Raw genomic sequence first — 13,172 nt, 5'->3', positions numbered from 1 at the left:
GAACAGTTAAAACAGAACACCTAAACCAGTAAAAGTGATGTTGAATAATCTTCTAAATATTTACAAAAAAGCTAGTTTTATATTTATTTTAGTGGCCATGACATAGTACTGAAATCATGGAGGTCAATGAATGATAAATTTGGTATTCTCAACGTGACTAAATCATCATCTCGATGAATTTGCTAAGCCGCCCATTTAAGAAAGCTCTGCTTCATATTTGCCCTAGATACCTGACCAAAAATACTTTCGTGATAAGGTGCCAGGAATCCTTGGAGATGGTGTCTCTTCCTAGGCGTGGATCAAAATGAGATTTTTGTTAAGAAAGTGATTGTGAAGACCAAAAATTTCGAGGGGATTTGCTCGTTTTGCATTGATATTCTTGTCATCATTGTCACGCATTCAAACATTCACTCATTACCATTCACGATTTTATTATGACCATCAGTCTCATCATTGTCATACTTAAAATTGTCGATCCTATTTCTTCCCAAATGCACCTCCAATAAAATGTCCCGCTGATGCTTCAAAGCTGTTGCTTGCGAAAAAACATACCAGCTTCTTTCATCTGCAAACTACTAATAGTAGACCCATTAAGACCAAGCTCACTGCATTACATAGCTTTCATCGGCATTTGAGACTGAAGCTTTGAAAGGATAATATAGAGGGGGAAAGGAAGCATACTTATACAGTTCACCCACAACTTCACGAGCTAAAATGCAACTCTGAACCGAGAAAATTAAGAGTAGTCCGAAGAGGTAGGTACAAGGAGGCATCGATGCCTATTCACCCCAATATCGCACTCTTTTGGGCACAGTCTTCCCATTGTTTTCACTGTATAAATAGACTTTTATATAAAAATCCTCATATCATATAAATCTCCATGTCACAATCCGCAAGAGTCTCAACCAGCATTCCTGAGATATCAGCTGGATCCTAGGCTGTTGCTTAAATCGACTAGTAGACCTGCCTCATCTGAAGTGTCTATATAGGTAAATTTAGAATTGTGGAAGATGTTTTTATGGTAAAAGACTATTGACTTATCGCTGTCGTTTGTATGTAATCATTATATCCTACGACTGTCGTTAAAGTTCCAGAAATTACCACCGTCTGTGTACACTCGATTTGGCATCTCATCAGCTCGAACCACTACACAATTCACGAGCACATAACCCCATCATTCACTTTCAAATTTGTGACTAATTTATGGATTCTCAAATTATCATGTGAAGAAATAGTATGCTTGAGGAAGAATTCTGTATCCAGAGAGTGGTAGGATACAGACGAAGTGCAGGGAAATAAATAGGCGAAACATGATAAGAAATTCATCAGAACGGGAAAGGCATTGAGATAAAGAAAAGGTGGAATTTGCCTTCTTTGAAAATTCTGCTCGCCTTTTGACTTCCTCCTCCGCAATAATTTTGTCTATCCACAATCCTACATTCGCTGGAGCTTGGCGGAGTATAAGATTGACATCCTTTCTTCTCGATTTTCTCTGCTCATGTAAAGACAGAGCTATGAAACTCACCAGAGTCGTATGGATTATTCTCCTCCCAATAACTAACTCCTTGAGCAAGGTTTATAGACGCTTCTGTGGACATTGAGAGATGGCAAGAGACAGAGAGGAGGAGAAAGCGGAGGAGATAAAAGATTTTTGTCGTTGATGACATGATTCACTGTTACTTGATGATTATCATTATCGCCATCACTATCACTGCCACTACTCAAAGAAATACAGATTACCAGATATAATCCATCGTCTCTGAAATTAAAAAGTCTCTGTACTCGAACTTCTTTCGCATAGAGCTTTTGCTAGTATGTACTTTCAGGGCCGCAGGGAAATGTGTCACGCAGCCATCTTTTCATTCTCGGAGTCCACACTTTCTTCAAATGAAAGAGGAAGATACAGATTGAGGAAAGCACGTTTATATACATCGTAAAGTACTCATAATTTCTCTACACCTCCATTATTTCCCAGTCCTAAGCATCACAATATACATTCACTCTAAAACGATCTTCCGATGTGACCAGAAAGATACGGAAATCAATAGATTAATAATCAGCAACTCAAACACTATTCGTCTCGTTTCTTGCCATAACTTCAAACTAGAATGTATAAATACCTACTCTTCCATTACTATTTTGCTCAAGCAACCAAGAGCAGCGATCCATTCAAAGATTATAAGAAGGCTGAGAGGGAGATAAGTGAAATTTTACTCTAGCGATGGATTACACGTACTTGATCTAAGTTAACTTAATTAAAAGGATGAGACTAAGAGGTTGATATAGAATATTATTGCCATTTTATCCTTCGATAATGTCAAGCTTTGCTGTTGTTGTCGATGAGGGTATTGGATTATTATCAATGACTCACCACTGTATTTCAGCATTCTAATGCTCACAGTCACCTTCTCATTTCATCTATTCTTCAGTAATCTGTATTTTTTGCTCAATCCACCCATCCATAGTTCTCCAACTCAAATCTCAGTAGGTACACAAATACAGAAAGTCTCGTCTCCAATCACCCACCATGTATCCCACAAGCGAAAATTGGCTGCAAATTTACCAGGAAAAGACTGGAGACATGGAAGAGAGTTTATATACTACTTCATCATAAGAAGAGAGAACTTATTACATAATCGGGAAATAGTTGATGAAAGATTCACCAACCAGATGATTAAATCTTGCAGTCCACAATCCCCTTCTAAAATATCTCGGTTAATATAAATATCCCTTCTCTCCCTTCATCGAATCCCCATCGAGTCGGAAGGAAAGAATTTTAGTCAAGAAAGGAATAAAGAACAACTGGTGATTCATAACAGAATCTTTCGTGTCTTCTCAAGCACTTCATGACATAGAGAGTGAAGATGGAAATTTATGAGGATAGAGCTGTCGAGACTTTCTTGTTATTGTCATTCTCTCTCTATTAATCTTTTTTATTCCCATAATATCAATCACTACATCCACGACATGAACATCACCGCTGCCATCGTTATCCTCATCGCCATCCCTATCGCTATGAGCCTCGCTCCATCAATCATCTCATCTATCTTCTCCATAAAATCCCCATCTAATCCCCCCTACCCTATGATTCAAGACGCCGCTCTCACCCATTAGGCAAAGTATTCTCTGTGTTCTCAAATTCGAATAGAGACTAAAAGAAAGAGGAGTAAAGGTTTATATACTTCCCGCTTCCTTTACCTTGCTCCATCTCTGTATATCACGTTTGCGAAAATGTGGGAAGAAGTATTGCTATACCAATCCAAGCACTCTACTACCTCTCTTCCAATTTTACATTACGCACATTTCCTCATAGACTCCCTCTCACGCACCATATAATCCCCCCTCCCTACCTCCACCCTCCTCTATACAAACAACAATCCCAACAACAACAACAACATGCCATGACGAAAACCCGAGAAGAAGGAAACGGGTTCCAATCGCAACCTAGTCCGATTCAGCCCTTCTACCAAGTATCAGATATTCAAGCACCTCCGAGCTCTAAACTCCCCCCCAAATCTATCTCCATAAAAACATGGAGGAAAAACATCCGAGGGTGAAATTTTGTCGACATATTCCTCCCTTGTCAATCCAAACCCCTCCTTATTGTTGCTATCATCATTATCATCATCATTTATTCTTTCAAAAAAAAAAAAACTCTCCTCTCCTCTCATCCCCCTCATCCTCATCTCACACCTCCCCTTCCTGCTCTCCTTCCAAATACATTATCATAATCTTATAAAAAAAATAAAAAATAAAAGACGGAAGAAAGGAGGTAAAAAGCTAGGAAAAAGAAGATTAGCGATATTTATATTTCCGACCGAAAGGAATTTAAGTTATAAGCTGTGAAATATATATAATATTAATACAAATATCCATCATCTACCTTCTCCTGCTTTTTCATCTTTCCACCTCTCTTTCATCCATCCATTCACCTCACCTCATCTCACCTCCTTTCTCTCTCCACCCCCTTAAAAAACACCTCAAATACTCTAATATAATCCCTCATTCATTACATCCTCTCTCTCCTCCTTCATCTTCATCTTCATTACCAACCAAAAATAGAATAAGAATGTCAGGATAACAGAATAAGTAAATAGCGGAATGGGATAACGACGAATTAGTGATCTAACGCAAAATATCTCAATCTGATATCCAGTGCTAATATCAAACTTCATTCGATTTTGATTTTCGATTTTTGATTTCTCTTCTTTTCTCTCTTCTCTCTTCTTGACTTTTCCCTTAATCATTCCTCCCATTTTCTCACCCCTTCTCCCCCTCATGCGCATCTTTTTCCTCCGCTTCTCTCTTACCCATTTCCATCCTTTAGCCCTTCCATCCATCCATCCATCCATTCATCCCTTTTTCTTCTTCTTCTTCTTCTTCTTCTTCTTCTTCTTCTTCTTCTTCTTCTTCTTCTTCTTCTTCTTCTTCTTCTTTTTCTTCTTTTCTTCTTATTTCCTCCCTTACCCTCCCTTCTCTTCTTCTCTCCTGTTCTCGTCTATTCTCATCTCTCCTATCTTCTTCTCCCCTTTCCTCCTCCTTCCCCCCCTGGCCCCAGTCCACTCTCCAATCCACTCTCCAAGTCACTCTTCAATACTTAATACTTAACACCCACCCTTCAACATCCACCCCTCAGCACTCAAATCTCAAACTGATAATACCATCAAAACAGCCCTTAGCTATTACTATCATCCATCTACCATTTACTATCCATCTCCTCACTCATCCACTACTCATCCACTACTCATCCACTATCTATCCACTATCCATCTATCCATCCATCTATCCATCCATCTATCCATCCATCTATCCATCCATCTATCCATCCATCTATCCATTTCCCATCTATCAATTCCCCAGCTCTTACCCATCCATCTATTCATTTCCTTAGCCCCTATCTATCCATCTATTCATTTCTTCATCCATCAACCATCCATCCACCCATTCCCCAACCCTCATCTACCCAACCCTCACCTACCCAACCCTCACCTATCCAATCCTCATAACATTCTCTATTACCCATTCCCATCCCTATCCCCATTCTGATCCCCACCCACACTACATACATATAAATCCTCATTATTATCACTACACACCCATAACCACCCACATCACCTGCATCATCATCATCATCATCATCATCATCAGCAATACACAATACCTACACACCACAATCCCCATCCCCATCCCCATCCCAATCAGCAAGAAACAAACTATACCTACCGAGCGACAGACAATATAGTAAAAAGAAGCCTTGAAACTTCCAATTCCTTACATACACATGAGGAAAAAGCATACAAAGTAAACAGATTCTATATCCCGAAGGAGGAAAAGCTGTAAGAAAAGCTGTAAGAAAAGCTATAACAAAACCTCAGAGATACAAGAAGAGAGGAAATTCATGATATACGATCCATTTATTTACTTATTTACTGTGGGATACTCACTCCCACACTCACAATGTACCACACAATACTCTACTCTGCAACCCTGATATCTGCACCTCACAAAAACCCCTTTCCATCCTGATCATCATGCAACCCAGCCCACCTCCCCTCAACCTCTCCACCAACCACAAAAAAAGCCACCTAACAAAAGAAATAGAACTAATATTCTCAGAGAGTGACCCAACCCAAACCATTCATAAGTCATAAACCCACCCAGAATCCAACCAGCACATACCGAGCCCTCTCCTTTCCAAAGATAAAAGACAAGAACTCCGGTGCTAAATGGACGGACGGATATATAACTATTTTAACCAACTCCCTTGCTCCTTGCTTCACAATGTACTGTCCACCCATTCCATCCCTAAGTATTACCAGAAAAATTAAACCCCTTCACAGCCCAAGCCCTAGTCATTCCACCAGAATACAAACATCTCAACTCTCCCACTCATACCCCTTGACCCACTAAGACCTTCCTTGACTTCTTCCCCTAACTGGTGTTCCAGTAGTAGCTGGTGCACTTATATCTCTCCTCGATCCACCCTCTACCATTTGCTTTCTCGGAGTCATCTTGCCTTCTGCCAAACTTCTAGCTCTCCCTCTTCTTTCTCTAATCATAGCCAAGGCTTCTTCTCTTGACACTGTTGCTGTCAAAGCTGGATCGATTCTACCATTTGGGAGAGTGAGGGATTTCGGGGTACTTGGTGCAAATTCGGTTGTTTGTTCTTCCGAGGGAGAAGCAAGTGGAATACGGGTTGTGGTTGACACTGTGTGGAAAGCAGGTTCATGGTGACGTTCGTGGTGATGTTCGTGGTCATGTTCATGGGTTTGGGGGTGATGAATTGTGGTTGAAGTGGAACCACTTAGATCTTCAGGATTCGTTTCGTCTTTGACTTCGTTCTCAGGGAGATTGATCGGGCTTTGAAGTGATCTGGTGACTTTTGGACTGATTGGCTCATCAAAGATAGAGAGTAAAGAAGTATTGGTATCGGAAATAAGAGCCGCAGCTGGTGGATCGTGAGAAGGAGTTACGTCTCTTCGTTGATGAGCAGAACTTCCAGATGTTTGCTCAAAATGCATTTTGGTGTCCAAGGATGTATTCTCAACTGGTTCTGCTGCCGATTCCTCAGGTACTGATTTGAAAATACCTTCAGAAGGTACAAAAACTGTACTTGTTCTTTGAGTTTTGGATTGTCTTGTCGACTCTTCACGATGTTCTTGTGTATCGGTTGACTTTCTTTTGTTGGATTTTGGTTCGCATGTATGGATGCTAGATTCCATCTCCAAAAATTCGACTTGATCAAGGGCTCGGTTTGCTCTTTGAATTTCCCAATCCAATTTGCGTCTAAGTTCATCAAGTTCTTCTTGTCCAGCGCCAGATGCCAATGCCATAGCATCTATGGATTTTCGATCATTCTTTGGCGATGGGAATTCGTCCTTGGTGGATTGTGGTAATGGTATATGTCCTTCTGCTGCAATTCTGGCGATTTCTTCATTCTTAGCGATCGTCTTAAATGCATCCCTCTCCTGTTCAACCAACTGAATCTTCTCTTGTAATCTTGTCAACTTTTCCTGCGCTTCCACAAGTTGATATTTTGCTGTGAATGCTTCTTGTTCCCTCTTCACACTTCGTGCTTTTTCTTGTTCCAAACCACCTTGAACCATCCTTAATGTATCCCTTGAAGATTTGAGTTCTTCTTGTAATTTGACAACGACTGATTGTGATTTGAAACCTTCTTTTCGAGCTCTTCGAATTTCCTTCTCCCATAATGCTTGTGTATGTGAATGTGTTTCCTTGGCTCGACCATAGTTTTCCTAACAAGATAAGAGGTGAGCAGATGATCGGAATGACGCGCATATCGATAACATACCATGACACTTTCAAGTCTTTCTCCAACCTTTCTTTCCCGTTCTTTTCCTTCCTCGACTTGCCTCCTTAATATCCTAGCCTCATCCCTATATCTGCGCATTTCACTCTCCGCCTCCTCTCTCCCAACCATGGCGCGCTTCAAAGCCGCATCATTTGCTTTTCTTTCCAACTGCTTCCCTTGATAAGCCAAAGAATTGAACTGGGCAATCTTCTCGTTGACTGAACTATCTCTTGAATGTTTACTCGATTTCGAACCCTTCTCTGTAGCGGTAGGAGATGTCGGTAAATCCCATTGTTTTTGTTGATTGGCACGTTCAGGAGATATTTGATTTAGTGGAGATCCAGGAGGACAATTCTCTGTCAGTTTTTTAGGTGAATCCATGATTGGATTTGAGTCAGAATCAAGTTGAATGGATTTGATTGTATAACCAGGAATCTATCAGTCGGTATGATGTCTTGAAAAAGAATTGTACAAACTCTGATATTAAGTTTATGGAGATATTATTGTAAATTGTGGTCCGAGTTTGGATTGTTTACTTCACTTACTAATGCTTATCCTGGTTAGTGTGGTTACCCGGAGAACAACAACGAAAGATGGAATCTGGTGATCTGGAGCTGAAGCTGACTAATACATAGTCAATATTCGTACCTACTCGTAGGTAGAGGTCTGAAGAAAGATGGGATGAAAATTCATGTACAGAGCGAAGAGCATGAATGATTGGTATGGTAGACATTCGAAAGTTGTGTAAAGAGAGAGATTATCTATTTGATATTTCAATGCTTGAATTTTGATTGGTTCTCTTGTCTATAACCCTCATCATTTTGGTACAATAGCAGTACTTCAAATCCTTACTCTTGACTCCGATCTGTTGATTATCATGAGCATTTGAAGCCGTATTGCCTATCTATATCAATAAGGAAGAACATGACGCTCCGCTGGGCCACTGCCGTGGAGGCTTCTTCGCTTCGCTCTAGAGGAGATGGATGTGATTGTAGATCCTTTCTGTTAGTTGATGATACTCTTTAGCTCAAACTCCGTAAAACACCACTGACCGATTCCACCGTTGTCATGGTCGTGTGCTTGAAGATAACCTTGGAGACGAGTCCCTTCTCGGATTACTCAGAACTTTTCTGGACAGCTAACATCATCAAGTTTGTTCTCTCAACGAATGCATATATATCAACACAGCTTGATATCAACTTCCGATTAGTCTGCCTCCACGGCAATGGCCCCCGGAGGGCCAGCGGAGCGTCTTTGCGAGATGATGAATCATAATCATCAAAGCAAGCCTCCAGATCCTATAATTTATCATGGTCGGAAGTCTTCTGATGATGACCTAAAGAATTAGATAGTCTTCCACTCCCTCCTCCGCCCACCAACCCCGAAGTCCTCGGGAGTGCCAGCGGAGCGTATTTTCGATGAACTGTGTGATTCTATTAGTGTTGATTCGAGACTGGAGCTTTCTCAGAAGCCAATCCAAACTTCTTCCTATACTTATAGCTTGCAATATATGTATGCTCCATCTCATGGTAATTATGAAAAATAGAGAAAGAGTTCCGTTGGGTAGACCGCATCCTCTTTTCGGTTCATCAATATGACGATTGAGTTCATTGAGTGAATCTCAACCGTACCAGATCTATTTCATTGAGCAGCCTCATCATATTCCCAAGCCCAACCTACTTATCTTATACGGCGCTTTCTCAATCATGGTGGTTGTCTATTTCTTCGTATGCAAATACCTCATCACAACTAGCACCACCACTTTTCTATGCTTACTGATTGACTCGCCAAAAATCAACATACCCACCAAAGCATGACATTGCAGTATCAAACACCAATCAAGTACACTAAATACTTGAAAAACAAGGAATTTCTCCTATAGTGAACGGGAAAAAAAAGAAATGGAGACAAAATGGAAGATTTGAAACGGGGACATGTTTTATAGAAGAATCTTTACTCTCGATGCAATTGATAAATTTCCGATCGTGATAATGGTATGGTATCAAAGGAGGTAGCTTGTTGATATTGTATACCTAGTAGCCAGAACCCTTGGTCCTGAAAAGTTATCGAAGCTACAAGACCAGCACCTCGGAAAAGATAGGGTGAGAAGTTTGTAGGCGAGTGAAGGAATGGGATTTTGTATGGGGATGAGAGTGAAGACAGAAGCGAAAGAGAGAAGAAAAGAACAATAAGATAGATACGAGTAGATGATAGAGAGGAAAACCACACATAAATGAATTGACCTATTAACATGAAGAAATTCACAATAGAATAATTATAAGGTATTAGATGTCAATAGTTATAAAAGAATTAAAGATAGATGCTCACGTATCAAATTAATACTTTTAATATGATAAACATTAATATTTTCTGTAATTATTTTTCCCTTTTCCAAATCTATCCGAACGTATCAATTCTTTGCCGCCATCCAGTCAAAAAGGACCTCAATCTGGATGAATGTCTATCTCTTCTCTCTTTATCTCTCTTTCGTAGTAGACTCTACAAAGTGCGGGAGTGCGGGCAGCGGATAGAGAAGTTAAGGATAAAAAAATTCCTCGCGCCCGGCTCAGCCACTAAACCCTTTTCGTCATTAGTTCCCACTTAGCGCACTGTCTCTGTGGGTAATTTCGGAAGCTGTCCATCTTCACACTTGTTAACATAAAATCTTTTCCTGGGGCCAAAAATACTACTTCTTCTTCCCATTCTTCTTCTTGTTTTTCCAACTTCAACCACCTTAATCCCATCTCCTCTCAATCCTTTTTCGATCTTTCGATCATCAATACCGTCAATATGAGCAACTTACCACCAAAGAAGGAGTCCGTCATGGGCGTGTAAGTTATATCTCTTTTCCTTACCAATTCTGGATTCTCGTTTTCCTTGTGAAAGAGCTCGACCATGGATGGAATTTTGATTGATTTTTCGGAATGCCATATCAACAACTACATCAACATGGAATCGAGAGATGAAACAAGAAAGAGATCAATTGGAATATCTCGAATATTATCCAGATCTTTGTTATCCCACATCAATAACTCCTAAAGTTATCGTTGTTGTTCAATGGCATTCCTGATCAAGCAAATATTCCATTTTGGCCCCGAGTTCCCACAAACAAATCTGTTCAAGTCAATCATGATACTGACAATCTTTCCATAGTCCACCTTTCGTCATTGACTTCTTGAGTACGTTTATCTCCCCTCGCTCCGAAATCGACAAAATTTACAATCTTTCCCGATGGATTTTGAAATGATAATGGAATTCGGAGGGGTTTTGACATAATTTTCACAATACTGATTTGTGCGATAGTGGGTGGTGTCTCCGCCGCCGTCTCCAAGACCGCCGCTGCTCCCATCGAGCGTGTCAAGCTCTTGATCCAAAACCAGGTATGTTTATATCGAACATTTCTTTTCAATCTATTCTTTCGGATACAACAATTTGCACATGCACATGTGCAGATTGAAGTAGTGTGCACAATTTCCACTTCGGGTATCTGAAAATATGGAAAATCATTACCCCGAAAAGAAATCCATCCCACCTTGGAATCTACGTTGACTAATACAATCGTTTTATAGGATGAGATGTTGAAGACTGGTCGTCTTGACCGTAAATACGATGGTATCATTGAGTGCTTCAAGCGTACCACCGCACAAGAAGGTGTTGCCTCCTTATGGAGAGGTAACACTGCCAACGTTATCCGTTACTTCCCTACACAAGCCTTGAACTTCGCTTTCCGTGATACCTACAAGTCGATGTTCAACTTCAAGAAGGACCGTGATGGATATGCTAAGTGGATGGCCGGTAACTTGGCTTCCGGTGGTGTAAGTCTATCATTTGAATTCCTTTCATTATACACATACTAATTTAATCAAAAAGGCTGCTGGTGCCACTTCCCTCCTCTTCGTCTACTCCCTCGATTACGCCCGTACCCGTCTTGCCAACGACAACAAGAACGCCAAGACCGGTGGTGACCGTCAATTCAACGGTTTGGTCGATGTTTACAAGAAGACCCTCGCTTCCGATGGTATTGCCGGTCTCTACCGTGGTTTCGGTCCTTCCGTTGCTGGTATCGTCGTTTACCGTGGTCTTTACTTCGGTATGTACGATTCCATCAAGCCAGTCCTCCTCGTTGGACCTCTTGAGGGTAACTTCCTTGCATCCTTCTTGCTCGGATGGACTGTCACCACTGGTGCCGGTATCGCTTCTTACCCATTGGACACCATCCGTCGTCGTATGATGATGACTTCTGGTGAGGCCGTTAAGTACAAGTCTTCCTTGGATGCTGGTCGTCAAATCGTTGCCAAGGAGGGAGTTAAGTCTCTCTTCAAGGGTGCTGGTGCCAACATTCTCCGTGGTGTTGCAGGTGCTGGTGTCTTGTCCATCTACGATCAAATGCAAGTCTTGATGTTCGGAAAGGCATTCAAGTAAATGTATGTAGAATGGAGTCAAGGGGGGGTTGATTGTGATGGTGGTTGATGATAATGCGAAATGAGCGCCTCTGGGGTCGGTCGCCGTGGTTGAAAAGCGACAAGGTTGAAGTTGTTACAGACATCCATTGCTATGGTGTTGGAGCAACTTGCAACGATAGTTTGCCATAAAAAAGAAAAGACAAACTAGTCGCCGCTGTACTTTATTACCTAAGCAATTTTTCCCTGTTCCTCCTTTTGATCTTGTTGTCTTCAAAGTCTTATCTCATTTGATTTTCATGTGCCGAAAAGTTTCCTTTGATTATTTTGCGATGCGAATTCAATACATAGAATGTGAAGATGGATGGATGGTAGTTTGAGAGGTGTTCAAAGAATATGAGGGTTTATAAACTAATTATGTGCTGATCCCTTGCGTGTTGTGATAATATGCCATGATATGAGTATGTTTGTGGTTGCAAGAGTTGAATGTCAAAGTGACTAATTTGACTGGACCCGAGTAAAGTGCAAATATAAGTAAGTTATCAAGTGTGTGGTGTACATTTGAGGAATGCGTACGCGAGTGTGCATGTGTATGGATATACACAGTTGATATTATAGGCTGAGTTTAAATAGATGTTGGAGGCTGGGGAAGGGTGGAGGGGAAAAAGGAGAAGTTGCTTAATGGTGGAGGGAAGAGGGGAGAGGAAGTGGTGTTTTTGTGGGGGGGGGGGTGACAAAAGGTTGAGGGAGAGTGGAAGAATAGATGGGAGGGAGAATAAATGGAAGGGAGAAGGAAGGGAGAGTGAAGAGGAGAAGGAGAGAAGAAGGATAAGAGGATTGAGAGTGAGAGTGAGAGTGAGAGTGAGAGTGAGAGTGAGAGTGAGAGTGAGAGTGAGAGTGAGAGTGAGAGTGAGAGTGAGAGTGAGAGTGAGAGTGAGAGTGAGAGTGAGAGTGAGAGTGAGAGTGAGAGTGAGAGTGAGAGTTAAACTTGGTGTGGGTTAATGGGTAATGCTCATGGAAATCGGTCTGGGGATATCGCATGGCATCGTTTTCGAATCTCGATTGCTCCTTACATTAGCTTTGAGAAGGTATGAGTGCTTTGGAATTTGGAGATGTAGAGGGGAGGAGATGGGGATGGGATGGGGCGTTATAGGGATGGGGATGGGGATGGGAATGGGGATCGAGTGGTAGGGGAGTAGGGGGAGAGAGTAGGGGATTGGGGTATGGATATGATAAGAAGTGGAAAAGAGGAGGGTAAATAGAATACATAAAATGGAAAGTGAATGTAGGTATCGAAAACGAACACTAAAACTAGAGAGGAAGGGTCAAAGATAGTGGATACGAGAGGGGGTTATATAAAGGTATCTCACATCTCGAGATTTCTTTTGTATCAGAGGAGATGAGGCGAATACATAACGAACAAAGGTGGCTGCGGACTCCGGGCTGTTGTGTAGTGTAGT

The 13,172-nt window shown here is 41.2% G+C and overlaps 2 protein-coding genes across 2 annotated transcripts; one reads left to right on the top strand and one right to left on the bottom strand.

Annotated features, from left to right (window-relative positions):
* Nucleotides 1–5,906: 5,906 nt before the first annotated feature.
* Nucleotides 5,907–7,693, bottom strand: EAF02_001043 (uncharacterized protein; the record flags this gene model as incomplete). The annotated part of the gene is made up of 2 exons (XM_038897091.1): nt 5,907–7,256; nt 7,313–7,693. The coding sequence occupies 2 exons, from the start codon at nt 7,691–7,693 to the stop codon at nt 5,907–5,909; spliced, it is 1,731 nt and encodes a 576-aa protein (XP_038763950.1).
* Nucleotides 7,694–10,102: 2,409 nt separating this feature from the next.
* Nucleotides 10,103–12,127, top strand: EAF02_001042 (uncharacterized protein; the record flags this gene model as incomplete). The annotated part of the gene is made up of 5 exons (XM_038897090.1): nt 10,103–10,143; nt 10,466–10,491; nt 10,616–10,692; nt 10,882–11,127; nt 11,183–12,127. 5 exons carry the CDS (start codon nt 10,103–10,105, stop codon nt 11,732–11,734), a joined length of 942 nt encoding a protein of 313 aa, XP_038763949.1. The 3' UTR covers nt 11,735–12,127.
* Nucleotides 12,128–13,172: the final 1,045 nt, after the last annotated feature.

The sequence above is a fragment of the Botrytis sinoallii genome (assembly GCF_014898435.1).
Source record: "Botrytis sinoallii strain Bc 23 chromosome Unknown BSIN_001, whole genome shotgun sequence".
In the NCBI taxonomy this organism is placed as follows: Eukaryota; Fungi; Ascomycota; class Leotiomycetes; order Helotiales; family Sclerotiniaceae; genus Botrytis; species Botrytis sinoallii.
This window is presented reverse-complemented; position numbering and strand designations above follow the sequence as displayed.